Source organism: Gymnodraco acuticeps, unplaced genomic scaffold (assembly GCF_902827175.1).
Source record: "Gymnodraco acuticeps unplaced genomic scaffold, fGymAcu1.1, whole genome shotgun sequence".
NCBI classification, from domain to species: Eukaryota; Metazoa; Chordata; class Actinopteri; order Perciformes; family Bathydraconidae; genus Gymnodraco; species Gymnodraco acuticeps.
In genome coordinates this window covers 96253-108307 of record NW_022990945.1, presented here as the reverse complement: position 1 = coordinate 108307, position 12055 = coordinate 96253, and the positions used below count along the sequence as shown (strand labels likewise).

Sequence of the window (12055 nt, the reverse complement as noted above, 5' to 3'; positions counted from 1 at the left end):
TGAAGAACAGGAATCAGAAGACGGAACATCCCAGATGTCTTCATTCAGCAGGAAGATGATGCCAGGTCTCTGCAGGGCTATCCATATGCTTTATGTCCCCCCCCAGCAAGTAATGTAGGGTGGTGAAGGAATGAGTTCTAGCAACCAGAAATGAGTCTGCATTTTATCAAGTACAGTTCCATCGTCTCAAAGTCAGCAGTTTTTTAAATGGCGTATTGTTTAGATGCAACAGCAGAATCTTTATACTTTACAGATATCAGTGTGTGTGTGTGTGATGGTTTCCTTGTGTGTGCTGCAGAGTGTGTGCTGAGTCTGGATGCATCAGATGTGTTCCTTAAGGAGCGGGTGATGAACCTGCCTGAGAGGCTGGTGCAGGAGCACAACTACGAGCAGGAGCACTTCCTGCTCCGCCTGGGCAGGCACAGAGAGAACAACATGGAGGATGAGAGTGTGGGGAACTACTTTGATGAGCTGGACACCACCCCTCTGTACCTGGGTAATCACTCACGCCTGTTGTGTGTTAGTTAGTGAGATGAGCCACAAACTGTGCTTTCCTTATCAATGTTCATTTGGATTCACAAGTCAATCTGCCTTAGCCGCAGGGTTCCCGCTTATTTTGAAAAAGTTTCTAATCTTTATTGATTTATTATTTTGTATTCTTAATTCAAGTTAAGCCTTAAGAAGTCTGGAAAGAAGGAAAGAGTGTTTGTTGACACTATTGTAAAATCAATGAATGAGCTTTATTTGACTTTTGAAAGAATGATACATAGAGGTTTAATACCAATTACGGTATTTTATTTAGATTAATTAGTAACGGCTTCCATAGTCTGAATCAATTGCAGATTGACTTGTTTGCGTCCAGATCCAGATAGCAGAACGATTGTGTAAAATGATTGTAGGGTTAGGGTTAAGAAGTCATGCATCTCACCCTTCTATCCCTCCGGATATTGAAATCCTGTCCTAAGTGTGTCTCCTGTCCTCCTCCTCAGAGATCAGCAGCAGCGAGGAGCCGGACTGCCTGCTGCTGATGCAGAAGATCCTGGACACACTGGGCCAGCCCAGGAACTACGGCCCCAGCTGCAGGGAGGTGGAGGAAGAGGAGAGGAGGAAGGCTGAGGAGAGAATGAAGAGAGAGGAGCAGGAGAGGGCGGAGCAGGAGAGGAGGGAGGAGGAGGAGGCCACACACAGGGCTGCAAACTGGGACCAGTGGGTGGGTAATGCAGGAGAAGGTAACACACCTTCACAAAACAAAGACTGTTCCATCACGAGACTGACCCATGATCAGCGTGTTTATACCAAAGCTGAGAATACAGCAGACAGAAGAAAAAACAAATGTCACAATAAACCACTCTATTATTCCCCATTCACAATATCTCTTATGTAAAGGCAACAATTAAAATAGGCTTTTGCTTGGTATTTCTCCTCAACATGAAGAGCTCCTGATGGCAGACAGGAGCTCTCACACCTATTAGGGATGTGTTACCATACATTCAGTACTAAACATGTGCCCATCTAACTTCTATAGTCCAATACAATCTGTATAGAAATGATTGGTAACAACTAGATGACGAGTGAACTACTTATCTCTGATCATCTCAGCTTTTCCTACATTTCTTATTTATAAGTCTTGCATACCAGAAAACAGCAAATGAGGAAAGTATTAGATCAGGTTAGGCCTTGTTATGTATAAAATACAAATCTTTACTCAAAGGTCCACTTAGGTTTTTTTTACTAGGCTCCGCCTCTTATAGCCTGCTTCATTAGATGCACATTCTGGGGTTTGCTCTATTGTCATCCAGGGGTCATTTGGTAAGAAAACTATGACTGTATGTCAACAAACGTTTTGACAAGAGGGGATGACAGGATTTACAGGCAGCACACACACACTGTGTCTCTATCAACATCAATATTTTTGCCAAAAAATAATAAACTAAAATGCAGTTTCAAAAATACAACTTTATTAGATATAAAACTAGGTGGACATCAATCTGACGACCAACATTTCACCTGCGTTTTTTGCCTAAAATTTCCACTCAGATAAAACAAAAATGGACAGACTTTTAGACAACTGAACCTGGCTAAAAATGAAACAGGATGTGGTGGACTAAATATGATATAAACCAAGAAAAGCGCCCAGCGGCAGCACGTCTCACTCTGAGAATGATTTCCCCTTCTTTATTTTAGAAATCAAAGACGGGGAAGAATAATATGTTTATTTTAAACATCCTTTACAGTACAAAGTACAACTCTCCACTTACACTTTCTTTACTCCCTGTGTTCACACAGTTTTACTATGCAACGACTGGCTTCATTGAATGACTTTTGGTGGAAGTCTGCTTAGAAAGATCCCTTTTGAGGCATCGAGGAGAATCACAGGCAGATAAATGCATTATTTTTCTCTCTGTTAAATTGCATATTTGTGCATCATTCATGTGGTGCTGGAATCCTCTGAAGTCAGGACAACAACTAGAATAGTTGATGGGAATTTTGGTATAGGGCTTGTCAAGTTGACGTCATATCGCACAGAGACTATACGCTATAAGAACAAATGTTAAATTGATCACTCTGAGAAATAACATACAACACATCTTCCATTGTTGTTTGCAAATACTAACTTCATGAGCTCATAAACACTCAGAAGTTGGAAGAAATATGACCATCTCAGCAGCATGTGAAGGCAACATCAGCCTTGGCAGACATTTCTGCTCTCAGAGTGCCAGTCCTAGTCACCAACATTATCATTAGCCAACAGGATGGACCAAACAATAAACAAGTGCTAAACTAGTGTTTCCTGTAAGTGTCTGAGAGCCATGCTTTACATTGTGATGCGTCCTGTCAGACGGGGGGTCTGGAGGAGATGAGGCAGCAGGAAGAGGAGCTGCTGGAGGTCCAGTCCGTCCCCATGACGATCTACCTGATGGAGCACGTCATGCCCACCCCTGACCCAGGGCCTGGTGGAGTGCTGCACCGCCCACCCTCAGGACCCCGTGGACTTCCTGGTATGACTCAGCACTTCTTATTAAAGTCTGTTTGCAGTACACCAAAGTTTTATGTTAGAAATAATAACAATAATAATAATAATAGATTACATTTGTATAGCGCCTTTCAAGGGACCCAAGGCCGCTTTACATGGTGAACAAACAAAAGGGGCAATTAACAAAGTAAAACATTTAATAAATAGCAGTAGGAGTGGAAGCAGGGGGACTGTGATGGGTTAGGGGTCAAAGGCCATGGTGAACAGGTGAGTTTTTAATGATGACTTGAAGATGTCCAGGGAAGCAGCATTGCGGATCTCTGCAGGGAGTGCATTCCAGATGGTGGGGGCCGCAACACTGAACGCCCTGTCACCAACAGTTCGGAGGCGAGAGCGGGGAATGGAGAGCAGGCCCGTGTCTGAGGACCGCAGACTCCGAGAAGGGTGTAGGGATGGAGGAGGTCCGATAAGTACTGGGGGGCGAGGGCATGGAGAGACTTGTAATTGAGGAGGAGTGTTTTGTACTGAATCCGGGACTTGACCGGCATCCAGTGAATATGGAGGAGGGTGGGGGTGACGTGTTGCCAGAGCTTGGTGCGGGTGAGAATCCTGGCGGCAGAGTTCTGGACGTACTGGAGCCTCTCCAGGGCTTTGCTGGGAACCCCGGACAGGACTCCATTGCAGTAGTCCAGACGGGATGTGATGAAAGCGTGTATTAGCGTTTCTGCCACAGAGTCAGAGAGTGAAGGCCGGAGTCTGGAAATGTTTTTGAGGTGGTAGAAAGCCGATTTGGTGACTGTGACGTACTCCGCCACTGACAGCCTGCGACGCGTGCGCACACACACACACACACACACACACACACACACACACACACACACACACACACACACACACACACACACACACACACACACACACACACAGTCTACAATTATTTAACACATACAAAACTAAAGTACGCGATACTTGCATGACGAGCAGGGAACGGCAGTTTCGCCGCCGTCTCCCCAGCAAAGGGGAATGTGGGAAAAGACGGAGGCGCATCACTTCTGTGGTTTAAATATGATTTAATGAAGCATGCAATGTATTCTTTCTTTTGCGTTTATTAATGATGGGGGATGATTGTGTTATAAGATAGTTAACCTGTTTATGTATGGGTTTGGGTCGTATCGTTTTTCTCATGTTTGAGGTGTTAGAATGAGGTTGACAATGCTCTTTTTGAATGAATTGTGTAACCATTGACGGTAAGCCTGTGGGGAGGGGCTATGTGTTCATAAGGGACGGTGTTGGCCCTGGACTGTCTTTCGGGAGATTGTTGCAGCGAAGGCAACAGCTCGTGGATATGTTTACTCCATATCTAAGTGATAGAAAACCTAATTTCGTTAACTTTGATTTTGTTTATTTAATTTATTCTTGTTTCGATATTCTGGTCAAACAGTATTTTTTTTTTGTCGTTATAAATAAAACCTTTTGAGCTTAAATCAACCGACTACGTCTATGTTTACGAACGAACAAAGAAAACCCCGTCACAGTGACAGATTTGATGTGAGCCTGGAAGGAGAGGGTGGTGTCCAGGGTGACTTCAGTGGACGGAGAGATGGAGCAGCCGTCAATGGAGAGAAGCAGATCTCCAACCTTCCGGAGCTGCGCCTTGGGAGCCACAATCATGAGCTCTGTTTTATTGCTGTTTAGTTTGAGCAGGTTTGATGACATCCAGTTTTGTATGTCTGTAGTAGGGATGTGCATCTCCATCACTGAGGCCGATGCGATGCGCATCTCGATACGTTGCCACGATACGATACATTAACGATACATTTGAAACACCAGGCGATGCGATACGATACGATTCACCCCTGTTGCGATACAGTTCGATACGATTTGATTCAACATTATGCGATTCGGTGCGATACGATTCAACACGATGCAAAAATAATGATACTTCAATATGGTACGACAGAGAATTTTTGTTGTATTCCTTATATTAAGCAAATCATACATTAACAAAAAAGTGCTTTACATATTTGGTACTGCACAGCCCATCATGCCGTTTATTTTTTTACCTTTAAAAGCTCTCCAGAGTAGGCTACAGTACAATTGTATAACACCTCACAGTTAAACAATGTAAGGATGCATTGCTCATGATTAACAATGTGCAAATAACAGCTACCATAGTGCAATGCCCATACAGCTGCCAGCCTGATGTGCTTAACACTCATTCATAGGCTAACTCACCAGTGAGCAGAAAGCAGTGGTTTCTATAGGAACAATAAAGAATACAAATAACCTTTCACAGACAGGTATTTCATAACTGCTTACAGTAAGGAAGACATTTTAAACTATTATTGGCCGTCACAGGCTGCTGTACACTAAACACCACTCTCTCTGACAGAACACCTCACTGAGTGATTTCACTCATATGTCTAACTTTCAGGTTTCTCTTTTCAGCCGCAGACCCCATGTCGCCTCTTTATGTGCGTCGCTAAGTTCCTCGTACTACTTGTGTACTTTAAAGCGGCTCGGCATCGTTAACAATTTGCGAGCGATTTTTCAAGTTGACTGTCTGTAGTATATAGTGCCGCGCACATATACCATCAGGACGTTACTGATGGGGTGCGGCTGCGGAGTGATACTGTGTGTATGCAAGCCCGCATCTAGAACGGATCTATGTATCATGGCTGTAGACCTGTTAAGTAATAAAGATACCTCATACAAAGGTCTACGGATACCTTATTACTCTCCATGACCTGCGGTCAACTATATAGCCTAGCATAAAGGACTATTACACCGTCTTTCTTGAACAAACCGAAGTGTTGCCAAACGTTTGATTTGTAGGTATTTTTCGGTGCGCTGTGTTTCTCTTTCTCCTCAACTTCCATGTGTGTTGATAACTGAGACTCTCGGCCTCCGTAGTGGCAAAGCAAATATCAAAGATCGTCTCTGCTGAGCGTTGACAAGATGAGGGGATTTTATATTAATTAATCGTTTTTTTACCGATGCAAAGACGCTACGCAATCGATGCATTGCGAGTTCAACCCGGTTCAACCCAAACTGTAGCCGATGTGCACTCTTTCAACCGGTGCACTCGCATCTTGAACGTTTATGCCGGTGCACCGATGCGAATCGGTGAATCTTAACATCTCTAGTCTGTAGGCAGTTGACAAGAGATTGAGGGGGAGCTGAGGTGGACGGTTTGGTGCAGAGATAGAGCTGTGTGTCATCAGGGTATGAGTGAAAGCTGAGACCATGGTGGCGGATGATTTGACCAAGTGGGAGCATGTAAATGGTGAAGAGGAGGGGTCCAAGCCCAGAGCCTTGAGGTACACCTTGGTTGACTGGGGTCGATGGGGAACTGCAGTCACTGATGGTGACAAAGTGTTTCCGGTTCAAGAGGTAAGACTCAAACCAGGCAAGAGCTGTGTCACTGAGGCCAAGGTGGTCAGACAGGCGGCTGAGGAGGATGGTGTGGGATATGGTATCGAAGGCTGCAGAGAGGTCCAGGAGGATCAGAATGCTGATGAGGCCGGAATCAGAAGCAATTAGGAGGTCATTCATGATTTTAATAAGGGCAGTCTCTGTGCTGTTGTGGGGTCTGAAGCCAGACTGAAGGGGTTCATAGAGCTCATGGTTGGACATGTGGTGTTGGAGTTGTGCGGCAACTGCTCTTTCCAGGATTTTGCTGAGGAAAGGAAGGTTGAAGATCGACCGGTGATGGTTCAGGTCCGGAGAAGCCGGTTTATGGTGGAGAACAGCATTCTCCGTTGGTTATGTTGGCAGCCAATGAGGGTGGAGTAGTATCAAGACCTAGTCACGGTGGACGGTGAGGCCAGTTCTTTTTTGGAGTCTCTCTAGCTGACGACGAGAAGCCTTCAGGGTGCGGAGTTCAGTGGTGAACCAAGGGGCCGAACGGGTAAAGGAGACAGTCCGGGTTTTGAAGGGGGCTGGCAGTCAAGGCTGAGGGATAGAGCTGAGTTGTAGCAAGCAACCAGGCCATCCACTGTGGTGGTAAGGGGAATGGGTGGGCTGCTATCCTGCTGGTCAGGGCCGGTGCACTCAGTGTTTTGGTGTTCCTGAATGTGATGGTGCGTTTTGCACGCTGAGTGGGCAGGAAGACAGGAACAGTAAAGAGTATGGCAAGGTGGTCCGCAACAGCTAGGTCCAGGCCCTGGAGATGGGAGGGAGGGGTGCCAATAGAGCAAACTAGGTCCCGCGTGTGACCTTTGGTGTGGGTGGGACCTTGGACGTGCTGTGTGATGTTGAAGCAGTCGAGTAGTGAGAGAAATTCAGAGGCAAAGGTGCATGTACTGGAGTCGACATGGATGTTAAAGTCACCAAGCAGTAATGTGGATGGAGATCTGGAGCAGACAGAGGTGAGCAGCTCAGAGAACTCAGGCATGAAGGTGGCGGAGGCTTTGGGGGGGGGGGGGGGGGGGGCGGTATATGAGGACAACCTGTAGCTGTGATGAGCCAGCCAATGAAAAGACAATACACTCAAATGAGGTTGTATTTACAACAGGGAGTTGTTTTATCAGGATTTCCACTCTGTGCATAACAGCCAGCCCACCACCCCGACCCATGGAGCGGGGCTTCTGCAGGTAAACATACCCTGGGGGTGTGGCTTGGTTGAGGGTGAAAACATTTATAGTAAGAAACATAGAAACTGCCGGATGCTAAGTTGCATATGTTAGGCAATTTGCACAATTAGCATAAGATGCATTTATTAGCATTATTTAGCATATTCAGACAATAGCAAAAAAATTAACTTGGCTGATTTGGACAATTTTGGAGTGGTTTTGGGGGTTATTATGAGTCAATTTCTGACATTTTCAGGATAGAAAATTGCAGTTTTAACCAGAACATTGCCATACTTGTAGTCTCTGTATGCTAATTTGCATGAATCATGGGTCGATTTTACTGTTTGAGGGGACTCAAAATTGACATTTTTTATCCTAAACATTTTAGAAATTAATTCAACATCCTCAATATACCTAAAAAACAAACCAAAATTGTCCAAATCGGCCAAGTCATTTGTGTAGCAATTGTCTGCATATGCTAATTAATGCTAATTAATCAACCTTATGCCAATTGTGCAAATTGCCCAACATAGGCAAGCTAGCATCCGGCGTCTTCTATGTGCTGGGGACCTTACTATATATTTCTAACATAAAACTTTGGTGTACTCAACATTTCTGTGTTCACTGTTATTAGCTCATATCGATGTTCCGCCTGAACATAAATGTGATCCTGATCATCTCTTCTGGTTTGACTCCTTCTAGGCGGAGTTCTTGATCAGGAACAATCCCTTTAACTACTGAAGGTTGAGATAATTTCTTCTCTTTGGATCTACACTTAATGCAAATACAAAAACTGAAATGAAATCTTTTTTTCTCTAAGCTTCCTGAGCTCTTTAATAAAGGACAGAGTGAAGTCAATAACATGCAGCATTTGTGCGGAGGAGGACCTTGTTTTTCTCGCAATATTTGAGCCATCAAATGTCCCCTGGTGCATGCTGGGATTTTGATTAGGTCTGATTGTAAGCGGGCCATTCTGCTGCCCCTGTTGTATTTACACACAGCTCTGTTTGGGCTCTAATGTGCCGGCCATTACTTAAAAGCACCCTAAAAAAGCGGATGAAAGTGAGTATGAAGCCAAAAGCTAATTAGGAAGTTAATTTGCGTAATGAACTCGGTAAACTCCGAAGTAGACACGCTCGGGTCATAATTGCTTTGATTTGGCTTCTGATATCCAGGAAGGATAAATGTTACAAATGGCAGCTAATTTGTGTCTCTCTCATGTTGCCACTCACGACTCCAAAGTGTACATAATTGGTTGCGACGGAACAGCAAATTATTTCATTGTACATACTTAATCACCACGCGGGGAAATTAGTGGAGTTTATTCCGGAAACATTGTGACGCAAGCCGCTGCGAGACAATTTCACCACACCATCTGTGAGTCCCTCAAACACAACATGCAGACTTTCTGAGAGGGACAGAAAATATGTCGATTCAATATTCTCATAGTGTCATGCGATCGTTTTTCGTGACATTTAAGGATCTTGCAAAGGCATTTGAAGTTCTACACTAATAACAGAAGAACTGTGTGTCCTGAACAACTTGTTCTCCTTTGCTCTCGTCTGATGACTCCTCAGAATCATCTGGTGGGTGAAGGGCTCCTCTAGATGAAACGATTCTTACCTGCTGACTATAAAGAAGGTCAAACTTGATGCACCTGGATCAGTGACAACAGGAAAATGCTACTCTATGTTTTACTCTACTTATATTACACACAGATAATGAAGTCATTTGACTTACGATACTAAGAGTTAGAAAGACAGACTTGAAACATCCCTGAGTGGAATTCAGCGTTTCACTCTGGTGTTATTAACATTACACACATAGTTGATATATGCACAAACAGGACTACATGCAGTAGTGGAGAGGTGGCAGAGTGAGGGGCTTCTACCCGTCTGGTGCCAGGAGCAGTTGCTCAAGGGCACCTCGGCAGGGCCCAGGAGGCGGACTGGAACCTTCCCAGCCTCCAGTCCCCATCACCTAAGTTACACGTTGTAGGAGAGAGACCTCCACATGTTCAGCACTGCACCCCCCTGTCCCTTCTCTGTGTTTAGCTGAAAATACATGGTACACTTATATTAGTTGAGCACTATGTGATTTTATAAAGTGTTTCTGTTGTACTGTATCGTAATGCTTTACATTTTCATTTGTATTGGTTGTAATTCCTTGAAATGTGCTTTATAAATAAACTTGCCTTGTGCGATTATGACTGCAGGACTTTAGCCTGTAAACCTAGAGCAGTAATGGACCTGAATTCAGTCAGTCAGCCTCCTGTCTATCATCTTAAGAATATCTCCACTCAAACCAGGCAAGAGCTGGACAGAAGTCTCAGCAGGACAAGTGGAGAAACATATCCATGCATTTCAATCTGTCAGTTTCTTTACAGGTCTCACTAAAAGATCTAGTGTATCAGAACGCCGCTGCTCGAGTCCTCTCTAACACTAAGAAAGTGGATCACATCACTCCTGTTCTGAAGTCTTTACACTGGCTTCCTGTGTGTCAAAGAATATATTTCAAAAGACTGCTGCTGGTTTATAAAGCTTTGAATGGTTTAGGCCCAAAATACATTTCTGACCTCCTGCTAAATGATGAACCATCCAGATCTCTCAGGTCTTCAGGGACTGGTCAGCTTTCTGTCCCCAGAGTCAGAACTAAACATGGTAAAGCAGCGTTCAGTTATTATGCTCCAAATATCTGGAACAAACTCCCAGAAACCTGCAGGTCCGCTGCAACTCTGACTACTTTTAAATCCAGCAAGAAGACTTTTCTTTTTGTCGCTGCTTTTAATTGAACAATTCATATCTTAGACTGCACTGTAACTTTTATTATTTTATTTGAAAATGATGTACTTTTGAAGCTATTTTCTTGGCTGCTTCATGAGCAGATTTCAGCGGAGCCCCTCTCTGGGTTCATGTTTGCCTCGGTCTGGTTGTTTCATTATTGAAGCTGAAACTAGCAGTGGATGCCACTAGGTGGCAGTGTTGGATCATTTATAAGCTCTCACTGAGATATGATTATTATGGGATTACTCTGTGATCTTTTTCTCTGGATGATCTATTATTAGATGTGTTTATGACTTTGATCAAATCTACAGTTTAGGACAGAATTCATCCTCACTGAACCCTGAACAGCTGTGAATGTTTAGATTCAGATCCTGAGTTCTCCTCTCCGTCACTGCAGTGATGAGGAGTCTCAGTGATCATGATGCCAACCCACTAATCATCCTTCAGTAACAAGGTGCCCAGCCGTCACCATGCCAATACTCCAAACACATCACAGCAGGGAGTGACTCTGACACAGGTGTATAACGTCATGGCGGGAGAGAGAAAGGGTTCGGGATGACAGGGGAGAGGCTGAGGAGCAGGACCACCTCTCCCCCTCCTCACCATGTTCAAACTGCTGGACAGAATGGGGCAAACCGTCGGCATATATTCCCGTCATGCAAATCTATAGTGCCTTCTGGGAAATAACTTAAACTGTCAACTATTTCTGGTATTTTGCTAAATAAGAAGTGAGAAGCAGAACTACATACAACACAAAACATTATGAATGACCCCCTGATTAGACATGAAGGATGTCATCTTTTAATGTTTGTTTAAAGATCAGATTTTTGGATTGTTCCCATATATATTCAGGTTTTTGTTGAATGCACTTATTGTAAGTTGCTGTGGATAAAAGCAGTAAATAAGTGAAATAGCAATAGTGATAAGAATCAAAGCGGGGAAAGAGCAAAATCATTTAAATAATGTATTTTGTTGAAAATATTTGGTGTTGTTGATTCATTCTGCGAAGTACCTCAATTATAAAGACAGAAAAACGATGGGAAACTTAAAGGATGGTCATTCACATATTCCAGATGATTTTCTTTCCTTCGTCAGAACATTTAATATTTGTTTCTATCGGAATTTAAACAGAATTGAATTTGATATATTTTGTATTAAATATATCAAATTAAACATCTTGAATAGATTACCCACGCTACCTTAATTGCTTTAACACTCATATTAACTCTACAGTTAGATCAGGAACTTTGCTGTTATAAATGAAGAGAGTGAGAGTGTCACATCTCACACGCTGCTGCAAGCTGAGCACATCTGGACTCAATCCACTGTCACTGATGCTGGTCACTGTTCCCTAACACCCCTAATCCACTCAGCACACACACACACACACACACACACACACACATACACACACACACACACACACACACACACACACACACACACACACTGAAGACTGCAAACGCACACCCAATAGACAAAGACACACAGTATAGAGACAGAATGACCCACTGCCGGTTTAAGTTGTCAGCGCCACACACTCACACTCACACTCACACACACCTCCCTAAATCCTGACACCAGCCTCGATGTGAGCACTCGGAGAGGGAAATGTGTTTTGTTGCTTAGGAACAGTTTGCCTTGCATCTCAGCAGGGGGTCTCCTTTTGAATATCATTATGTCCCCTCGATTGGGGAGGACGACATATTTTTCTTTTCTGCCAA

General features: G+C 43.8%; 1 protein-coding gene across 2 annotated transcripts; it reads left to right on the top strand.

Annotated features, from left to right (window-relative positions):
* Nucleotides 1-9810, top strand: LOC117558539 (adenylate kinase 7-like; the record flags this gene model as incomplete). 2 transcript variants are annotated; one of them, XM_034234788.1, is given in 6 exon segments in its annotated part: nucleotides 1-65; nucleotides 299-496; nucleotides 990-1210; nucleotides 2840-2999; nucleotides 8251-8291; nucleotides 9126-9810. In XM_034234788.1, coding segments are annotated over 5 exon segments (676 nt in total), but the record flags the coding sequence as incomplete, so codon positions are not given.
* Between the last annotated feature and the right edge of the window lie 2245 nt (nucleotides 9811-12055).